Consider the following 21,994-nt stretch of genomic DNA (forward strand, 5'->3'; position numbering starts at 1 on the left):
CTTCCACGACACGCCCCTGGTTCCGCTCTCGCCGGAAGCCGGAAATCCCGTTAGGCCTGGACTTATTCTCGCGAGCTTTGTCGTAAGCCCGGCCTGCACTGCGGCGTTTCCCGCGCGGGCTACCCCAGTTCCCCGGGCGTACGGCGCGGCCTTTTGTACCGCCGCCGGCGCCGTCGCCGTCATGGGTTTCCTGAAACTGATTGAGATCGAGAACTTTAAGTCGTACAAGGGTCGGCAGATTATCGGGCCGTTTCAGAGGTTCACCGCCATCATTGGACCCAATGGCTCTGGTAAGATAAACCAGGCTGCGGCCCTGCGCGCGTCCCGGCCTGGACCCCCTAATCCGGTAGCAGAGTAGTACAGCCCAGCCCGTGCGACCTGAAATGTCGCGAACCCCCACAGGTTTCTTTCCCTCCGGAGCGGACTCAGGCCGAACCCGCTTTTCCCGCTCGGGTGCTCTGACTCGAACCTCTTCCCCAAGTGTCACTTGTCTGTTCTTTGCGCGGCCCCCGCCCCTGAGCGAGTGGTACGGGCCGAACTGTACGTTACCCCGCCCACTGCCCCCTCCCGCCAAAAGTGGCGCGTCCGGAGTTTGTCCGCCGGCCGCGGGCCGGGCAGTTCCCAGCCGGACCAGCTGGGTCTGGCTACTTCCCCTGCCTTGTTTGAACTCCCCGGAAAGTGTGGGACTGCTGGTAGCCCTCCCAAGGCCTCCGGTTCCCAGCGGTATACTTTTCCCTCAGCTAAGCGCCCCCGCCCGCCTCGCATTGGTATGCTCCAATTCCTCCTTTTTTAACTTTTCTCCGGAGGCGGCACTTTTGAATTTTTGACCCAGCGCTCCCGTCTCCAGCGGGAGTGCTTGGGGTATCCACCCTCCACCTCCATCTTAGAGGTGGGGGTAGTTCGAAATAACCCCTTTATTACCACTGAAACCATTTAAAGACCTCATTCGCTCGCTAAATATATTGAATGCTTACCGTTTTATAAGGAGTTGTTCAAAGTGCTGTGGAAACAGCGGAGAGTAGAGTAAACCTTACTCTCAGGGGACTTGCATTCCAGAGGGAAAAGACAGTAATAAGGAGAAAATAAGACGGTTTTTGGCTGTGATAAATGCTATACAGGGAATTAGATTGATGGGATGCAGTGACTTGGGTGAGGTCTTTAGAAAGAGCGATCAGTAGATACTGTATTGTGTATTTGAAAGTTGCTGAGAGAATAGATCTTAAAAGTTCTCATCACAAGGACAAAATTGTTTATGTGAGGTGATGGATGTTAACTTACTGTGGTAAACATTTCTTGATATATGCAAATATGGAATCATTATGTTGTATACCTGAAACTAATGCAATGTTGTATGTCAGTTATATCTCAACAAAACTGGGGGTTGGGGGAAGGGTGGTCAGGATAGGTCAAATAACCTATTTCCTGTCTTAACTCTCCTAAATGATAGGCTGTTGGAGCGCCTGGGTGACTCAGTCGGTTAAGCAGCAGTTAAACTCTTGATGTCAGCTCTGGTCTTTATGTCAGCGTGGTCAGTTCAAGCCCCCTGTTGGGCTCCATGCTGGGCATGGAGCCTACTTTTTTTTTTTTTTTTAAAGTAAATAATACACTATGTATTCTTCCCATCTACCCCCACACGCAGTCTGTTTGGAATCCTGCTGTGTTCCCCTACCCCAGAGATGTTCTAGCTAAATCATTTCCTAGCATGAGAGGAGGGACTGCCCTTGCTGACTTATCTCCAACTCATGAACCTTCTCTGGAGTTTGGTGCTCTTTGTAGAGTTAGGTTTCTAAACAGCAGCACTGTTGATATTTCTAGAAATATAATTCTTTGCTGTGGGGTTGGTCCTGTGTGTTGTAGGATGTTTAGCAGTATCCTTGGCTTTGGTAGCACCCCCGCCCCTCAGGTGTGACAACCAGAAGTGTCTCCAGACATTGCCAGTGTTTCCTGGGAGGTGGGGCAAATCACCCCTGCTTCCCCGAACCTCGCTTGAGACGCTTGAGAACCATTGACCTCGAGGGCTAATGCTTGGGGTTCCACTCCAGTTTCTTAGGATTTTGGTGTGGTGGCCTCTGTGGAAAGAGCCAGAATACATCTCTTGGCATCCACTCCTCTCACCATGGGTAGATTTGTATACCCAGCTGTTCCAAAAAGACCCTTAGTCTGGATTCCCCTCCCCCGCCCCCGCCCCAGCTTCTTCAGTGCCCACCTCCACAGGCCATTTCTTGGGCACCCTCAGTGAATTACTTTTCTCTGGCTCACAGTAGACACTTGGTACATGTTAAAGTTTATTTTTTTCTGTCTTGTATTCATGGGATATGTTTTTGTATTTTCATCACTGTTTTATGAGTGCCCCCCCAAGAAGACTTTCCTTAAAACATTTTATCAGTGTTCAGCTCATAAGGCATGTTAAAAAATGTTTACAGTATTGAATGATTGCTAGTAGGGAGGGCTTTGGTTGTGAAACGTTCTTACTATCCTGGAGAGCATGGGAAAAGCCCAGAAGTTGGGAGTGGATGCTTCAAAGTCTGACTCCTGGTCTGTTTGTTGTGTTAGTACTGTTCTGATAAGGGAGGCGAAGCTAAGAGTCCAGACCTGTGTTAGGATAGGACTGCCATTTATTGAGCACCACTGTGTGTCAGGTACTTTATTTACTGGAACCTTTTACATTTAAATTCTTGAAATGAGAATTTAATTATCTTGGTTTTATAGGTGGGAAGACTGAGGCATAAACAGTTACGATCACTTGCGCACTAACTGATTCTCAGAGCCAGGGTCAGAAACTGTGCCTGTCATACTTCAAAGCGTGTGCTTCTGCCACTTCAATGGAGAACTGTGTGCCAAGCATTTTTTTTTTAAATTTTATTTTAAAGGCTCTATCAGTCATTTTTTTAGATTTTCCAGTTGAGGGAATGGAAGGTAGCTAAGAATTAGTGAAACTAAAAACTTGATCTATTGGACTAGAATCCGAGCTCTTTTTTTTTTTTTTTTTTAAGATTTTATTTACTTATTTGAGAGAGAGTGGGGGCGGGGGAGTGGGGAGCAGAGGGAGAGGGACAAGCCGATTCCCCACTGAGCACAGACCCTGACATGGGATTCGATCCCACCACCCCAAGATCACAACTTAAGCCTAAATCAGAAGTGGGACACTCAACCAAATGAGCCCAGGCGCCCCTAGAATGTGAGCTCTTTTTTTTTTTTTTTTTAAGATTTTATTTATTTATTTGACAGAGATCACAAGTAGGCAGAGAGGCAAGCAGAGAGAAAGGAGGAAGCAGGCTCTCTGCTGAGCAGAGAACCCCATGTGGGGCTGGGTCCCAGGACCCTGAGATCATGACCTGAGCCGAAGGCAGAGGCTTTAACCCACTGAGCCACCCAGGTGCCCCAGAACCCGAGCTCTTAATCACTGTCTTGTACTGTCTCTGTGGAAGGAGCAAGGCTGCCATTTGTATAGCTGGGTAGAAAGGTGTGGGAAATTAGGTCCTCAATTCAAGGTCATATAACATGTTAAGGGAGAATCTTGAGATAGAATTTATAGAGATTAGCTTGTTCCCCACCCCCCAGCCCCAGTCTGAATTTAAAAAATTTTTACCTGAGCCTAAAATGAAGACAGTAACAATTGTGACTCCACTATTGAAAAGATAACTGCTCTTTCTTTTTTTTTTTTTTTTTTAAGATTTTATTTGTCAGAGAGAGAGCTAACACAAGCAGCGGAAGCAGGCAGAGGGAGAAGTAGGTTCCCCGCTGAGCAAGGAGCCCAATGCGGTACTCCATCCCAGGACCCTGACCAGGATCCCAGGATCATGACCTGAGCTGAAGGCAGATGCTTAAGCAACTGAGCCACCCAGGTGTCCCAAAGATAGCCACTCTTAATGTTAAAAATCCTATTTATTTGAATAGCTGACACGTGCACACAATATAGAATTCAAAAGAATCTCAAAGGATAGACAGTAAAAAGACTCCCTTCCCTGACTTTTACCAAAAAATCCCCAAATTTTCCATTTGGGAAGCAACCCCTGGTAACACTGTTTACATTTTCATGTATTTTTTCCTATGTCCTTGCCTCTCCCCAAGTTTTTATTATGAAAATATTCAAACCTACATGTGTGTTTTTGTTTAATCATTTGAAAGTAAGTTGCAGACTTAATGACATTTCACTTCTCGGGACTCAGCATTTGACTCCTCTAAAATCATTGTTTTCCTGTGTCACCACTAGACCATGATCACAACTGGGAAAACTAATTTCCTTGTTATCTAATTATCTAGTTCATTTTCAAGCTTCCCTAATTGCTCCCCAAAATGTCTTTTATTGCTGCTGTTGTTGTTGTTGAAGGGAAACCAGAATCTAGTCAAAGTTTGTGCACTGCCTTTGCTTGTTTCTCAGTAATTGCTTTCTGGAGTGGTTCTCCAAACCTTTCTTTTTAGACATTGACTTTTTTTTTTTTTTTTTTAGATTTATTTATTTATTTGACAGAGCATGTGTGCATGGGGGTGTGTAGGGAAGCCAGGGCAGAGGGAGAGAAGTGGATTCCCCGCTAAGCGGGAAGCCACGCTGGGACATAGGGCTTGATCTCACAACCCTAAGATCATGACCTGAGCTGAAATCAAGAGTTGGATGCTTAACTGATTGAGCCACCCAGGTGCCCCTAAACATTGGCTTTTTGAAAGGGTCAGGCTAGTTGTCTTGGAGAGCATTCCAGATTCTCTGTCTTAGGATTTCCTTATGGTGTCCTTTACTGTGTTCCTCTACCTGCTATATTTCCCATAAACCAGAAGGTAGATCTTGTGTTAAGTATCTTCACATTGTTCAACTGATCCTAACGTTTTCATCTTGCAAAATTGAAACTGTATTCAATAAACAGCAACTTCCCATTATTACCTTCCCTCAGCTCTTGGTTGGTTTTGTTTTGTTGTTTACTTTTAAACTTGGTTGAGATTGACTCTATTGACTTTTATATCTGCTTATTTCTTCTATTGTGGGCGTTTCCCTATGTCATTAAAAGTTATAGAACAATCCATTGTATGAATATGCTGTTTCCTTAGTTGGGGTTCTAGTTTTTAACTGTTCTAGGTAATAACTGCATAGGGACTGTTTTTCCAAGCTGTTGAACCAAGGCTTTGGTGGGGCAGAGCAGTGTTTCCTGACTTCCCCTCCTTTTCTTTACCCCCTACTCCTTTAGGTAAGTCAAATCTCATGGATGCAATCAGCTTTGTGTTGGGTGAGAAAACCAGCAATCTGCGAGTAAAGACGCTGAGGGACCTGATCCACGGAGCTCCTGTGGGCAAGCCAGCTGCCAACCGGGCCTTTGTCAGCATGGTCTACTCTGAGGAGGGTGCTGAGGATCGCACCTTTGCCCGTGTCATTGTTGGTGGGTGAGGCTGGCCAGAAGGCTCCCCATGGGCGCTGGGAGGTGACTAGACTAGTTGGCTGGGACAGGAGGGAGGTCTGACCTTCAGCCAATTCATGCACTGTCTTGTAGGGGGTTCCTCTGAGTACAAGATCAACAACAAAGTTGTCCAGCTACACGAATACAGTGAGGAATTAGAGAAGTTGGGCATTCTCATCAAAGCTCGTAACTTCCTTGTCTTCCAGGTGAGCATTTTTAGTGGTTATTAGCTATCTGATGTTTGCTGAGCCTTGTCCCAACCTCAGCAGGAGAGCTCCATCTTAAGCTTTATCTCTTCCCTGAACTAATGTAGCAGCTTCCTCACTGGGCTTACTGACTCCAGTCTGGCCCCTTCCAGTTCATCTCTTAGGCTAGGTTTATCTTATGAAGGCACATCTGTTTCTTTCCTTTTTCTCCTTAAAGCATTTCAGTGATTTCTCATTGCCTTATGAGGTGGTTGTCAAATTGTAGTCTCTGGATCAGCATCAACTGGGGACACGTTAGAAATGCACATTTTCTGGTTCCATCCCAGACCTATGACGTAGATGCTATAGGGTGGGGCCCAGCACTGGGTGTTTTACCAAGCTTTGCAGGTTATTATGCATGCTGAAGTTGGAGAACCATTGCTTTAGCATAAACTCCAAACTCCTGTCATTCAGGACACATTTTTTGGTTCTTGCCCCCCTCACTAGACCCTCATCTGCCAGTACTTTATCCTTCCAACCCTGCATTCCAGCCCAGTTAAACCATTATAGTTCCCACAATTCACCTGCTTTCTTTGGCCAGCAGGGCTTTGCATATTAATTGTCCTTTACATGAAATAACCTTCTCTCTTAACTTTTTTGGTTAGTTCTTCTCCATCTTTCAAACTCAGCTTAGATGTCATCTTTGAGAAGCTTTTCTGGATAGATACCCCTACCAGTCTCCTACCCACAAGCTTATTTTAGTCCTTTTGTCGCTGCACGTGACACACAGTGTTGTCTTTGCTTTTGTCCCTTTTGCTTCCTGTGCACGTCAAGAGGCAGGGAATATGTCCTTAAAGCCCAGTGTGAAATATGGCACCTAGTGCAGGGAGGGGGTCAGTGACCTTTTTCTGAATGATTGAGTGGAAATGGGTGGAGGGAACTGGGCCGAGTAGGCTCTAAGCGGGGAGAGTGTTTTAACCTTTACTAGGGTGCTGTGGAATCTATTGCCATGAAGAACCCCAAAGAGAGGACAGCTCTATTTGAAGAGATCAGTCGCTCTGGGGAGCTGGCCCAGGAATATGATAAGCGAAAGAAGGAAATGGTGAAGGCCGAAGAGGACACACAGTTTAATTACCATCGCAAAAAAAACATTGCGGCTGAACGCAAGGAGGCCAAACAGGAGAAAGAAGAGGTAGGTGGCCAGGCTGCCTGTGGTCTCTGAGGGGCCGGGGTGGAGCCAGTACCTCACTGCTCACCCTTGCTTCCATGCCCTTGTTTACACAGGCTGACCGCTACCAGCGCCTGAAGGATGAGGTGGTGCGAGCTCAGGTGCAGCTGCAGCTCTTTAAGCTCTATCACAACGAAGTGGAAATTGAGAAGCTCAATAAGGAACTGGCCTCTAAGAACAAGGAGATCGAGAAGGACAAGAAGCGAATGGACAAGGTAGAGGATGAGCTGAAGGAGAAGAAGAAGGAGCTGGGCAAAATGATGCGGGAGCAGCAACAGATTGAGAAGGAGATCAAGTAAGAGGCAGGCCTGGGCCTGCAACTTGTGGGAAACCAAGAGGCTGTGCTGTTTCTTAGGGCTCCTCTGAGCCTAGAGTCCAGTGCTCGCAGTAGTTTTTCTTCCTCTTGACTTGCTTTGGCCAGAACCAAGCACATTTCTTAACTTGCATTTTAGACAAATAGAGCATTTAAGTACTCAGACTCTGGGTAGATGAGTACTCATAAAAGAGAGGACTTAAAAGGGGTGGTGACCTTGGCAAGTGAGAGGAAGCCGATGGAGGGCCCAGCTACTAAAGTGGCTGGGAATGCCTTCCTGGAAGAGGAAATCTGGAGCTAGAAGTTTAAAGGTCAGGAATTTGAAAAGGTTAGATTAGATGGGGGCAACTAAATGGACACAGGGCATTCTTGGTAGTTGTTCCTGAAGGGCATGGCTTGACTAGAGTTGAGGCAAGAGTGGTAGCTTTACCTTACAGAGTGGCTGGAATGTCAGGCTGAAGCCATCAGTTGCAGGGAGTAGTCAGAGTGCCCCTTTTCTGAGGATCTGGGCAGCATCAGGCCCTTGTTCTTTAGGCAATTCCCCGAGGCTGGCTAGAGACCTCAGGCCCCTCTTTGGGTAAAAAGCCTGGGAATCATCCCTTCTCCCACACTACTAACTGATTTATTCTTCTCCCCTCTGGCAAAAGGGAGAAGGACTCAGAGCTGAACCAGAAGCGGCCTCAGTACATCAAAGCTAAGGAGAATACCTCCCACAAAATCAAGAAGCTGGAAGCAGCCAAGAAGTCCCTGCAGAATGCTCAGAAGCATTACAAGAAGCGTAAAGGTGACATGGATGAGCTGGAAAAGGAGATGCTGTCAGTAGAGAAAGCCCGGCAGGAGTTTGAGGAACGGATGGAAGAGGAGAGTCAGAGTCAGGGCAGAGACCTGACCTTGGAGGAGAATCAGGTAAGCTCTGGGAGGGTTGGGGATGGGATGGGAGATTGCTCTGCTGACGGAGACTGATTTGGTTGGTTGTTCCTAACAAAGGTGAAGAAATACCACCGATTAAAGGAAGAAGCCAGCAAGAGAGCAGCTACCTTGGCCCAGGAGCTGGAGAAGTTCAATAGAGATCAGAAGGCTGACCAGGACCGGCTGGATCTGGAAGAGCGGAAGAAAGTAGAGACAGAGGTGGGCATGTGTTATAAGATGAGGGATAATGGGCCAGAGAAAAAGAAGTGATGGTAGTCTTAACAGTAATGATAATAGCTAACGACTAGTGAGCACTTACTGTGTGATAGGCACTATATTTTCCGTGTATCCACTCATTTAATTCCTCATTTCCCAAATGAGGAAACAGTAGTGCAGGCCTGAAATAATTCGCCTAAGGTCATATCATTATGAAGGGGCAGAAACAGGATATGAACCTGGGTAGTCTAGCTCTAAAACCCACACTTTTACCAAGTATACCTTGCTCACGGCCTTCCTAATAACAATAGTAGTGAAATAATAACAATTAATCGTTGTCATAGTGCCGTAAGAAGAGCCTACAATGTTTCAGGCATTCTGCTAAGCACTTTCTTTGAAGATCTGAAAGAAAGTGGTGGGCATTAATACTAATAGCTATATTGTGTTAAGCATCTAATGTGTGCTCTCTGAAGTGGAGGTCGCCTACATTTTACAGAGGAGAAAACAGATGCAGAAAGGCCTGGAAAGCTTTACTTTGCCTTGGTTTGAGCCTCCCTGATTGGTGAGGAAGATAGCCTGTACTAGGCAGAACATCAGAGTCTCAGGGCTCTGGGAGGCCCATCAATTAGCAGAGACACACTGAACACTGTTGTGTGTTTGCTTTTTAGTAGGTTTCCCACATTAGTAACAGATTGTCCTGAACCGTTGGGCTCTTGGATAAGTGGGAACATAGCTGATATAAGCCAGGGCCCCGTGGTCTTGGAGTTAACTTGCTCAGCCCCTGGTCATGGTGTATATTTGTCTTTCTTCCAGGCAAAGATTAAGCAAAAGCTGAGGGAGATTGAAGAGAATCAGAAACGGATTGAGAAACTAGAGGAATACATCACCACTAGCAAGTATGTGGCTCTGCAGCCTTTCTTCTTACTTCCAGGCCTGTTCTTATGAATCATGTCCTGCCTCTCCCCAAGCAGGATCTTTGGAGTCCCTCTCAGCCAGAAGTATTTTCTCACCAGCCAGGGTGACCCCTGTGTTCCCTCCCTTTATAGGCAGTCCCTAGAGGAGCAGAAGAAGTTAGAGGGGGAGCTGACAGAGGAGGTGGAGATGGCGAAGCGGCGTATTGATGAGATCAATAAAGAGCTGAATCAGGTGATGGAACAGCTGGGGGATGCCCGTATTGACCGACAGGAGAGCAGCCGCCAGCAACGAAAGGCAGAGATTATGGAAAGCATCAAGCGCCTGTACCCTGGCTCTGTGGTAAGAGCGGAAAGGGAACTCATTTCCTGAGCACTTACTCTCCCACTCACTGTCAGATAATTTTCACAGCAGCCATGTGAGGACAGGGTTGCTAATCCCCTGTTTACAGCTTGGGGAACAGGCTCAGAGAGGTTAAGTGACTTGCCCAAAACAACACAGCTTATAAGTGGAAGAACTGCAGTTCAAACGCAGCTTGTTCTAACTCGTGACCTCATGTTCTTTTCATCACACAAATTGCATCTTCCTGAAAGTTTTGTCTTGCTGTGTCCACTCCTCTCTGGAAGGTGGGGAAACTGGGCAGGCCTTTCAAAGGGGGTGGGGGGGGGTTACAGGATAGTGATTAGTCTCCTAGGAAGTAACTGCAGGCTTCTATATGATCTTCCTTGGCATGTACCAACCGATTTATTTGCTTATAGGGACATCCTAGGCTTTATCAGAGCTCTTGGCCTCTTGAGCCAAATACTGAGTTTCCAGGTTCCCTGAATATTATCTCTCTATTGCTATAATTCCATCCCTGGATTCAACTTAATTTGCAATGGTAAAAGTAAGGTTTAGAAAGATGCTTTTGGGGTTCAGGCATGACTGAAGTGATTGTTGCTTATGGGGCCGGAGTAGGCTTTTTCTCCATAGCACGGAAGCTGCGTTCCTCACACAGATTTTGGTCTGCCCTTTTCTGAGCTGAGAATTAGGGTTCTTGATCCAGTTCCCAAAAGCCTCATGCTTCAGTTTTCTCTTCTGACTTTCCTCAGTATGGCCGCCTCATTGACCTCTGTCAACCCACACAAAAGAAGTATCAGATTGCTGTAACCAAAGTTTTGGGCAAGAACATGGATGCCATTATCGTGGACTCCGAGAAGACAGGTCGGGACTGTATTCAGTACATCAAGGAACAACGTGGGGAGCCTGAGACCTTCTTGCCTCTTGATTACCTGGAGGTGAGGCTGGTGGGGATGGGGTCAGGACAGTGTGAGAGGGCCCCTCCTCCTAGCCGTCCATGTTCTGCCACTTACTGAGCTGTTTCCCATAGGTGAAACCTACAGATGAGAAGCTCCGGGAACTGAAGGGGGCCAAGCTGGTGATTGATGTGATTCGTTATGAGCCACCCCACATCAAAAAGGCCCTGCAGTATGCTTGTGGCAATGCCCTCGTCTGTGACAATGTGGAGGATGCTCGCCGCATTGCCTTTGGAGGCCACCAGCGTCACAAGGTATGGATTCCCTTGTCCACATTGGAGCTGGAGAGTCTTTGTCCACATTAGTGTTGAAGAATCTCCTATTCATCTTCTCCCCTTCTTCTTTTCTCTTTTCCCTACTGTGCGTAGACCGTGGCACTGGATGGGACCCTGTTCCAGAAGTCAGGGGTCATCTCTGGTGGGGCCAGTGACTTGAAGGCCAAGGCTCGGCGCTGGGATGAGAAAGCAGTGGATAAATTAAAAGAGAAGAAGGAGCGGTTGACAGAAGAGCTGAAAGTAAGTCAAAGGCTCACTGTCCCCAGGGGTTGGAGTCTTAAGGCCAGGCCAGCCATTCCCCTTCTTACCCCTACCCCTTCTCTCATCGACTTCAGGAGCAGATGAAGGCAAAGCGGAAAGAGGCAGAGCTACGTCAGGTGCAGTCTCAGGCCCACGGACTGCAGATGCGACTCAAGTACTCGCAGAGTGACCTGGAACAGACCAAGACACGACATCTAGCCCTGAATCTACAGGTGGGGCCTGGCCTTCATCCCTGTCCTCCAAAGGCTACCCTCACATTCCTCGCCAAGGTTTCTCTGGGGAGTGGGAACTTGTCCCATTTCCCTCCTCCCAGCCTGCTTCAAGAAACCAAGCATATCAGTCAGCCAGCCAAGGCTTCAGATCTTGCCTCTGTATGATGGGAGGCAACTTACTTAATGTGTCAGTTGATACTGTTTTCATCTGTTTGCAAAATGGGAGTTAGAATTACCACCTGCTTTATACCATTCTTACAAAGATTTAAGGAATTCATACATGTAAAGTACTTAGACTGATTCCTTGAACCCAGTAAGTGCTCAGTAAATATTAGATGCTATTATTAGCATCATTCATTCAACAGATATTTGAGCTCGTTTGAAAAGTGAACTGAAAGTAAGTACAGGCATTTCAGTCTCTGTGGGTGGGAGTTCTTCTAGGTGCATTAATGTGTTTGATCATGGGGTGCTTCCCGAGACCAACCTAGAGGCATTATGTAAAACGTAGTATAAATATCCTTTTACCTTTTTCTAAAATCAAAAAGTCTGAATTCCAAGAGTTACAGATAAGGGAGTGTGGACCTATAATTGACGATGTTTACTGTGTGCCCAGCACTGTGAATTGAAGCTGGCTCCCTGGGAGGCCAGGGAGGAAGCTGTACGAAGGTTCACGTGGGAGATAATGGAACATTTACTGGGCAATTCTCAGCCAAGTTTTCTCAGCATGTGGAGAGCTAGCTCTTCCTCTCCAGGGCCCAGTGTGCTCAGTGTGGCTCTTTCCTTCAAGGAGCCTGGTCTCTTTTTTTTCCCTCAACCCTGTTCCCTGCAGGAGAAGTCCAAACTGGAGAGTGAGCTAGCCAACTTTGGGCCTCGCATTAATGATATCAAGAGGATCATCCAGAGTCGTGAGAGGGAAATGAAAGACTTGAAGGAGAAGATGAACCAGGTTCGTAGGGGCTGAACCATGCCAGCATATGCAGTGGGGCAGGACGGGGCTGGCAGCAGCACTCTGACCCAAAGGGCCTTTGCCCTCCCTCGCTTGTCCCCTCAGGTAGAGGATGAGGTGTTTGAAGAGTTTTGTCGGGAGATTGGTGTGCGCAACATCCGGGAGTTCGAGGAAGAGAAGGTGAAGCGGCAGAATGAAATTGCCAAGAAGCGGTAGGTGGAAGTATGGGTACTGGAGGACTCGGGGGTGCTCTTGAGCCCCCAGCCTGATATCCTGGGAAGTCACATGGAATCATAAGACAGGGAGCAGCTCTTAGAACGATGGGTGTATACTGTAGGTTAGCTTTGAAGAACAGGGACATCAGGGAGGCAGTGTGGCCTAGTCTCATGGTTAACAGTGCCAACTTTATTTGTTTGTTTATTTATTTATTTATTTATTTATTTATTTAATTTATTATGTCAGAGAGAGAGAGTGTGCATGTGCACAACCAGGAGGAGTCACAGAAGGAGAAATAGGCTCCTCGATGAGCAAGGAGCCCGATCCCAGGACTCTAGGATCATGACCTGAGCCGTGGGCAGATGCTTAACCGACTGAGCCACCCAGGCATCCCAAGAGTACCAGCTTCAAATGTGGTTTACCTGGGTTAGAATCCCAGCTCCCCAACTTGTTATCTTGGGCAGTGAGTGACTCGACCTCTGTATCTGAGCCCCAATTTCTTTATCTGTCAAGTGGGTTAATACTGATGGCTAGTTCATGGCATTATTGGGCAGATCAGATGAACTAGTCCTTCTAAAGCATTTAGCATAATACTTAGCACTTACTAAGAGTAGTAAATGCTAGCTTTTACTATTGTCATTTTCCTGATAGGCAATGGGGAGAGATCAGAGAGGAATGAAGTTTAGGTTGGAAGGATAGTAAGAACAAAACAACAGTTTATCTTCTCTTCCCCTCTTTATTTTATTCATTCATTTAACAAACTTTTCTTGAGTACCTATGTTGTACCCAGTTGTCCTGTAGTAGGTATTGGTGGGGAGATAGGGGTAAGACAGATGAACATGACACAGTCTCTGAAAGAGGTCACTTGGATCTTGGGCCTTAGTCTGCAGTTCATGTAGCCCATGGCCCATATAGTAAATACTTATTGCCTTCTTACCCCTAAGCTAGGCTCAAGGGATATAGAATGGAATCGGAGACTGTCCCTGTCCTCAGGGAGTTATGAAATAATTGGGGAGACAAACAAGTAGGTCAGCAATTTCAGAATAGTGTCCTTGATGGTGTATTTGAGGTACATAGGAAGTACAGAGAAAATGTTCAAAGAACTCCAAATCAAGAGGAAAAATAAAAACCAAGAGACCCAGTAGAGAAATGGACAGAGGATGTAGTTAGCACTTCACGGGAAGAGAAGCACGCATGGCTGATAACTACAAATTGATGTTCAGTCTTGTTCTTAATCAGAGAACTACAAATTAAAACAGTCTAGCAGTATTTCATGAAAATAAATCTACGTAAGCTCTGTGACTTAGCAAAGCTACTCCTGGGTATATATCTCAGAGAGAGTCTGGCCACAGGGTTACAAAGAGACACATTCAGGCTTGTCTGTCTTGGCTTCATTTGTGGTAATAGGATGTTGGTGGCAGTGTGGACAGCCATCACTTGGGGAAAATATAAGTTAAATGTGATGAATATACAGACTATATACAATACTGTATAGCAGTTCAAAGCAGGAACTGGATTTATAGGCAGTAACATGGGTAAATGTGTAACACTGCATTTGTGTAAATTTAAAAACAAGCATATTTTACAGGGATATGCATTCTTAAGGCTATATACATATGTGTGTACGTATACACGTTTGTCATTTTGGAGTACATACTCAAAATAGGGAAGATAATGGGCGTGGAAATAAGGGATTGAGCCACAGGAGAGAAGGGTCTTGCACAGAGAGTGAACATCTTCATGTAATGAACTGTGGGATATAATTAACTGCATCCAAAGGGGAGAAAGCCCAGAAAAGTGTAATAGAAACAAAGAACCTGCTCACAACTGTCAGGAAAGCTTTTACAGAACAAGGAGTGATGATCTAGATGCCTGTAGAGTGAGTAGGACTTAGCCAGCAGGGCAGCCGACAGAAGGGAGTTCAGGCAGTGAGAATAGCATGCTCAGAGGTGTGAGAGAGTGTGCCTTGTACTGGAAACTAAGTAGTTTTGAATGTCCGGAGCATGAAAATGGGGTCAGGAGGAAGGCGGGGGTGGTGGACAGGTCAGTAGGGGCCAGATCACAGAGGGCTTTATGAGTCATGCTTAGGAGATTGGACTTAAAATTGCATAGCTCAAAATTAATGGAGTTAATTACATTCCATTTGGATTATAGTGACTAATGGGTTTAAGCTGCTAGCATGACATCTGGCAGCAGCTGTCACACCATACTGGGGGAGTGAGGAGGCAGTTGGAAATTAGCCCTTCCTGGCCTGCTAGTATCTGGATGCTGGTTACATACTCTTTGACTTTCTGAAGAGACGGGGAGCAGGGCAGTGGCAGGAATGTCATATTTTCTCCATTTTTTTTTTTTTTTTTTAAACTACCCAAACTCTGCTCCTTGAAGGTTCTGGAATACGGGTGTGTTGGGAGGTGGTAGTTGGAAAGAGTCAAAGCCCATGAGCAAATATGAGCAGAATGCAGCCAGTATACCCGTCAATAATGATAGTAACTAAAATTTATTAAGTACTTACTGTGTGTCTGGTATGCTTCTAAGGATTTGATGCATATTAATTCTTTAAAAATCTCCCGATAACTCCCAAGGTAAATACTATTCTTATTTCCATTTTACACGTGAGGAGATAGAGGTGTGGAGAGTATAACTAGCTTGGCTGAGATTACACTACTAGTAAATGGCAGGGTTTGGATGCCAGACCTCTTTTCCTACCACATTATATTGCGATGGTGCCGTGGGAGAAGGAGCTTGGATTTTAGTGTTAGACCTGGCTTCCGATCTCACATGTGCCCATTTACTAGCTGTGTGCCATTGGGCAAGGTCTTTTACCTCTTGGCCCATGTTTCCTCATTCATAAAATTGGAATAATAATGCTTTCTTGTGGAGCTATTAGAGGATTAGAGGTAATTATGTAAAATACACAGAAACTTAATAAAAAGGAATTACCATAGCTGGTGGGTTCAGGTGGACATTTTTGTGCCTCCTAGGAACTTGGCAGGGCTCTGGAGTCTTCCAGTGTATAAAGGGGGATTAGTGGAGTTTGGCTCGATCTCTCTGCCTTGTGCCATATCCACAAGGCTAGGCTGAGAGACTTAGTTCTCCAACTTCAGGGAACAGTTTTATGTGGCTGTGGAGGGATAAACTGAATGGTGACTGAAATTCAGTAGTTAACCGAATCCCTGGGTCTTGGATCTAGTTCTCCTTTCTCCCCACAGTTTGGAGTTTGAGAATCAGAAGACTCGCTTGGGCATACAGTTGGATTTTGAAAAGAACCAACTGAAAGAGGACCAGGATAAAGTACACATGTGGGAGCAGACAGTGAAAAAGGATGAAAATGAGATAGAAAAGCTCAAGAAGGTAAGGAAGGAGAGCATGAAAAGACATACTAAAAACTGGGTGGAAAAATTGGAAGGGATACGATAGACAGAAGGATAATATCCATAATTTATGAAGCCCCATTGAAATAAGGAAACACGAAGACCTAAATAGGAAAAGAAAATTAAGAGGCACAAACAGTTCAAGATGATTCAAATAGCCCGTAAACACATACACGTAATTTAGCCTTACTGGAAGTCAAAGAAATGCAAATTAAAGTAACAATCTGTTATAATTTGTTTCCTATCACATCACCTAAGATTTAAAACACAAAACAAAAAACCAGATGATTAATACTGGCCATGGTGCACAAGACCAGCATTCTTATGCCATATGGCACAATCCATGAAGAGTCTTCAGGATATATTTATCCCCTCTTAGTAAAACCTGAGGAAATCCAAAATGCTGGCACAGCTTCGTGCATGGAGGTTGATGTTTATTACAAACATTTATAGTTCCGTATTGGAAACTGTCCAGTGTCCTCTGGGAATTAGGAGTTTAGCAAATTATGCTACATTCATGTATGCATTTGTGTAGTTTAGTGGTCTTCACATTTTAGTAATACACAGACCCTGTTTAAAGACCTAAGATCTTCAGTGTTGGCCTAAAAAATCCTTGACATTAAAATACATACAAACATACATACTTAGAGTACTTCACCAAAAAGCCAGGACAAACTTACTAATTAATTTTTATAATTAACCACATTAATTTTAGTGCAACAGATGATGGTATTTTGCTGAAACCGAGTCCCTTTCCACATTTTGCCTGTGCTGGTGACAGCCAAGTTTCAGTTTGAGCTGAGCTTGCTTGTGTCACTGGGTATTGTTTGACGACCCACTTTTCCCATATTCTTTCTCTTTAAATTACTGTGAAACCTTTGTTCTTACAGCATCCTCTCCAGAGGTGATTTGATCCTCCTCACTTGGCTTAAACATATCATTTGACTTTTATGTCTGCCTGCGTTCAATGTTTGGGGCGGGGGAGTGTGTGTGCACGCGCATGTGTTTGTTTTCATTAAACCCTGATATTTAAAGTAGTCCTTTGTGCTGTCACTGGAATCTTAAATGCAAATGTAGATCAGGCAGGAATAAGTGGGCAGCTAGATGATCCAGAATACTATTTCTATGACTTTTTGACTTTTTATTTTGAAATCATTTGAAACTTAGCAGAAAGTGGCAAGACTCCTATCGAGAACTCCCACCTACCTGCCACTGAGATTCATCAATCACTAACATGCCCTATCTGCTTCTGTGTTGTCTATGTATGCATATTATTTTTATGAGCCATTTGGGAGGAAGTGGCAGAGATGTTCCCTTCAAGTGACTTTGAGATCAAAGTGAAAACCAAATATTCTTCCTTTAAAAAAATCAGATGTGCCAAGACTGCACTCCCCTTGACTGGCCATTCTTAATGCCACTCCCTTTCCTCTTCCTGGAGCTAATCCCATGTAGTGGGTATTCTTCCAGACCTTATAAGTATTTACTTAAATATTTATACATTCATGTCGACGTACTCATAGAAATACTTAGTGTTGTTTGTGTGGGGTTTTTTTTTTTTTTAAACACTAATGTTATATTGCCCGTGACAGCAATTTTAATGTGGAAAAGATGCTCAAATATAACATTAAGTCAGAAAATACAGTATTAATCACAGTCTAGTCTCAACTCTGTAGAGCTGTCTATATAAGTAGTATTAAGAAGAAATAGGCTAAAATGTTAATTGGTTGTCTCTGGCTGGTGAGATTACCAGTGATTTTTTTTTTCTTCTGCTTGATACTGTTTCAGTTCTTTGCACTTTTCTACTTCAGGCAACTTGTATAATGGGGTATGGGAGAGAGGGCAACCAAATTTGAAAAAAGATAGAGACACCTAAAGGGTGATGGTGGTATGTGAAAGCAGAGCTTCGTGAGGAGAGGCTCTGACATGCCTTGGAGGCTCCTTCTGCCTGGTGGAGAGGGTGGGGGCAAGGGGAGAAGATCCTTAGAGGAGATGAGGAAAACGTTCACTTCTTATCCTGTTCCCCCTGCTGGGACCAGGAGGAACAAAGACACATGAAGATCATAGATGAGACCATGGCCCAGCTACAAGACCTGAAGAATCAGCACCTGGCCAAGAAGTCGGAGGTGAATGACAAGAATCATGAGATGGAGGAGATTCGTAAGAAACTGGGGGGCGCCAACAAGTGAGTGGGTTCAGGCCTGGGTTTGGGGGACATAGGTAGAGCAGGCAGCCTGCTGGATTTGGATCTCACCTCTCTACCTGGACCTTTTAGGGAAATGACCCATTTACAGAAGGAGGTAACGGCCATTGAGACCAAGCTGGAACAGAAACGCAGTGACCGCCACAACCTGCTGCAGGCTTGCAAGATGCAGGATATCAAGTTGCCACTGTCTAAGGGCACCATGGATGACATTAGTCAGGAGGAGGTGAGTATCAGATTAGGGCTGGTGGTGGGAGTGGGCAATAAATAGCATTAACCAGGGATGGGGGTGAAAGTAACCAGGGAGGGGAAGAGGGAGAGAAAAGGATGGTGGGCAGGGGTGGTGGGACATAAGGAGGGATGCAGGGGTGATGAGGCAAGTTGAGGCTATGAAGGCAGGTAGGGGAAAGGTAGTAGCCTTGGTATGAAAGGGAAGTTAACTTGGGGGGTAGTGCTGGATATTGGTAGGTGGTAAGGGAGGGAAGCCAGGAAAAGATGGAATCATTCTGTAACCTTAGGGACTTGAGCTAAAAGCTCCAGCAGATGTTGGATATTGCTAAGAGTGGCAGTTGAGGGACATTAGCCAAGAGCAAAGGAAGATGGAACCTGGGGGACCTGAGAGATGATGGCTGAGCTGCAGTGAGGGAGGTTGGCCAGGAGAGGGTTGGATAAGGGACATCAGCAATGAAGAGGTGACAAGGCTTAGTCACAGGAAAGAGAGGGACACTAGCCAATAGAGAAGCCAAGGCATTTTATGCATTAAAGGTGAAGATTGGTAGGAAGGGATGGGAACATTAACTGAGGGGAGGTTTGCAAATATCTGGCTTAGACCTGGATATGTATCTCAGCCCCACATGTCTTTCTCCCTCCCTCTTTCCAAACAGCATTTCAGTTTAATTCAGCAAAATATTTTGAACACCAGAAATGTGCCAGGCACCATGGTAACATGTGACATAATTACTCCTAATCCTAAACACAACCCTGCCAGGCAGGTAGTATCCCATGTTACAGTTGAGGGTTTATGTATTTAAATCAGGCTTCTGGTGTCAGGATCTGATGGCATGACTTGCCAAGGATCACACTTTTAGTGGTAGAGCCTAATTTTGAACTGAGGTCTTTGTGTCTTCTGAGCTGCTGTCCTGCCACAGGTGCTTTAGTAAGGTGCTTTGCAAAGACTTTGAAGGCTGGCAAGCCACACACACACACACACACACACACACACACACACACCCACACCCCCCCCCCCCCCCCCCCCCCGTTAGAGGGCATTCTGTGGCCAGTGTGCTTCATTGGACTCTCCCTCTCACCATTGCAGGGTAGCTCCCAGGGGGAGGATTCTGTGAGTGGTTCCCAGCGAACTTCCAGCATCTATGCACGAGAGGCCCTGATTGAGATTGACTACGGTGACCTGTGTGAAGATCTGAAGGTGAGGATCAGCCACGAGGGCGGTGACATCCTCCCAGCTGTTCAAAGGGAGAGTCAGTCCACCCGAGTGCCCCGTGGTGACCATGGCTGGGAAGCGGGGCGGGCTGGCGAGGAAGGGAGGGACTTGTGGTTTAGGGTCTCCCCCACTATGCACACAGACACAGGTACATCTTCCATCACCACCATCAGTTGCCCCCGTCCCTGCCTACTGCCAGTCTTCCCCTTCCACGCATGTACACATCCCAGCCCAGGTGCACACACGAAAGACCTCCTTCACAGTGAGCAGATGGGCCTTGGGTGTTCCTCGCTCTCTATCCCAGGTGCTCCTCCCTTCTCACTTTTTGCATTCTCGCATCCGGGGTATCTTTTTTACCCCCTTGGCCTCAGCTGCCATGTGTGCTATGCTACACAGGTACCTTAAACCCCAGCCTTCTGCAAATCTGCCCTTTGTCCTTGGTGCCAGCCACATATTCAAACCAGAAATCTGTGCCTTGTCCTTGACTCCCTCTCTCACTTGGCATATTCGTTGAGTTACCAAGCCCTATCCATTATACTTCCTAAATATCTGTTGAAATATCTACTTTATTTGTTTCCTCTCTCTAGTACAGGCCATTTCACCTCTCACACAGCCTATTGCAGGAACCTCCTAAACACATCCTGATGCTTTCCCATCCATCCTTATAGCTGGGCGACTTGATTTTTTAAAGAAATCTTTATCATGGAAAATTTCAGACATACACAGAAATAGAATAATGAACCTTAGTACCCATCATACAGCTTCAACAATTAGCAACATATGGTATCTTGTTTTCTATACCCTTCCCTTTCACATTGGCATATTTTAAATCAAATTCCGGGTAACATTTCATTCATAATTACCTCCACATATACCTCTAGAAAGAAGGACATTTTAAAAAACGTAATCATATACCAAGAAAATTTGAAGACTAACTGCAATATCACCTAATATTCAGTACATGTTTAGATTTGCACAAATATCCCATAAATACCATTAAAAAAAAACATAGTCTGTGTATCTAAATCAGGATTCAAGGGAGGTTCATATATTAAAAGTGGTCTCTTCTAGTCTGTACCATTTTCTTATATCATTTTATTTTTTATACCTATTTATGGAAGAAACTGGGTCATTGGTCATGTATAATTTTCTACATTCTGAATTTGGCTTATGTCCTATGATGTTATTTAACATGTTCATCCATTCCCTGTATTTCCTGTGAACTGGTACTTAAATCTAGGGTGTGATTGGATTTGGTTCATTTTTTGTTTATTCTTGGCAGGAATACATCATAAGTAGTGCTGTCTACTTGTGAACTTTCTTTTGCATTGCATAAGTTGACATTGAATGTCATTTCATGATCTTTGTATTAAGTTTGGTCAGTGTTCAGCATTACCTGTGAAATATTCTTACCAAAAACTCAAGTAGGGATCTGATTAAGCTTTTATAGCCACCAATTATATGAAACATCAGTGCCAGAGGAACATGTTAAATTAAAACACAGGGATGGATGGAGTTAGCTACATCCAAACGGTGGGAAACTATGGGCCTGGTCTCTTCCATGGATAAATGAGAAGAAAGACATTAAACAGAGAGGGAAAATTTTTATTGACTGTAAGAGACAAATGAATCAACTGGAATATGTGGCATTTCTGTGAATACATTGCAAAGAGGAAGGGGAATTTATCCATTAAATGAGACTTAAGAGATAGATCAGCCAGTTGCAATGTGTGTACCTTATTTGAAACGTGCTTTGAAAAACCTGTGAAGTTTTGTATTGTTTTGGTTTTTTTTTTTTTATAAAACAATCAGGATAATTTGAACACTGACCAAAGAATTTATGATGTTCAGAAATTGCTGTTAATATTTTTAGGCGAGATGATGGTATTGGGGCTTTATTTTTTAAGTATTATCTTTTATAACAGTGGTTCTCAGTGGTGCATGGGTTTTGCCTCCCCAGGGGACATTTGGTAATGTCTGTAGACACTTGCAACATCCACTTGTCATAATTGGTTAACTGACAGTGTCTCGTAGGTAGATTGAAGGGATGCTGCTAAACCTCTTACAGTGCACAAAGGACAGCCTCACAACAATGAGTCATCTGGTCCAAAATGTCAGTAGTGCTGAGATTCAGAAACCATTTTAGAGATACACACTGAAGTATTTGTGGATGATGTGGTATGTCTGAGATTTGCTTTAGAGTAATTGAAGATAGAAAAGAATTGAGTATAGATGGCAGAGTATTGGCCATGAGTTGATAATTTTTGAAGCTGGGTAATAAGTACATACATGGGGGGGTATTGTATTCTCTGCTTTTTTGTGTCTGTTGAAAATATACATAATATAAAGTTAAGAGAAAAATTATGATCACCAGGTTCAGGTGTTGTTAGCCCGTCAATTTTTTTTTAGCCCGTCAATTTTTATGAAGTTCCCTGTCAGCTTTTTTACAAGCTGGTTTTAGCAGTTGGTTTTGTTTTTTTTTAAGTTATTATTATTATTTTTTTTATTTCTTTGAGAGAGAGCATGCATGTGTGAGCTGAGTTGGGGGGGGCGGGTGGGAACGGTCAGCAGGACAGGGAGAGAAGAGAATCCCAAGAAGACCCCTCACTGAGCACAGAGCCTCATGTTGG

General features: G+C 44.8%; 1 protein-coding gene across 4 annotated transcripts in view; it reads left to right on the top strand.

Moving 5' to 3' along the window:
- The first annotated feature begins 85 nt into the window (after positions 1-85).
- Positions 86-21,994, top strand: part of SMC1A (structural maintenance of chromosomes 1A) — a 48,325-nt gene continuing 26,416 nt past the window's right edge. For 3 of the 4 annotated variants that reach the window (XR_004381485.1, XR_004381486.1, XR_004381487.1), the window contains exons 1-19: positions 86-290; positions 5,178-5,366; positions 5,478-5,590; positions 6,558-6,761; positions 6,854-7,092; positions 7,758-8,016; positions 8,098-8,238; positions 9,049-9,131; positions 9,282-9,489; positions 10,239-10,424; positions 10,517-10,696; positions 10,811-10,957; positions 11,053-11,190; positions 12,020-12,136; positions 12,242-12,348; positions 15,562-15,703; positions 17,760-17,905; positions 17,996-18,149; positions 19,239-19,349. Coding sequence is in view for 1 of the 4 variants with exons in the window: in XM_032848007.1 (XP_032703898.1) it covers positions 182-290; positions 5,178-5,366; positions 5,478-5,590; positions 6,558-6,761; positions 6,854-7,092; positions 7,758-8,016; positions 8,098-8,238; positions 9,049-9,131; positions 9,282-9,489; positions 10,239-10,424; positions 10,517-10,696; positions 10,811-10,957; positions 11,053-11,190; positions 12,020-12,136; positions 12,242-12,348; positions 15,562-15,703; positions 17,760-17,905; positions 17,996-18,149; positions 19,239-19,349 (2,973 nt within the window). In the remaining 3 variants the exon portion in view is untranslated. The remainder of the gene's footprint in view (positions 291-5,177; positions 5,367-5,477; positions 5,591-6,557; positions 6,762-6,853; positions 7,093-7,757; positions 8,017-8,097; positions 8,239-9,048; positions 9,132-9,281; positions 9,490-10,238; positions 10,425-10,516; positions 10,697-10,810; positions 10,958-11,052; positions 11,191-12,019; positions 12,137-12,241; positions 12,349-15,561; positions 15,704-17,759; positions 17,906-17,995; positions 18,150-19,238; positions 19,350-21,994) is intronic. The other variant, XM_032848007.1, reaches the window with a different exon arrangement.

Source organism: Lontra canadensis, unplaced genomic scaffold (assembly GCF_010015895.1).
Source record: "Lontra canadensis isolate GAN:19392208 unplaced genomic scaffold, GSC_riverotter_1.0 scaffold197, whole genome shotgun sequence".
Lineage (NCBI taxonomy): Eukaryota > Metazoa > Chordata > Mammalia > Carnivora > Mustelidae > Lontra > Lontra canadensis.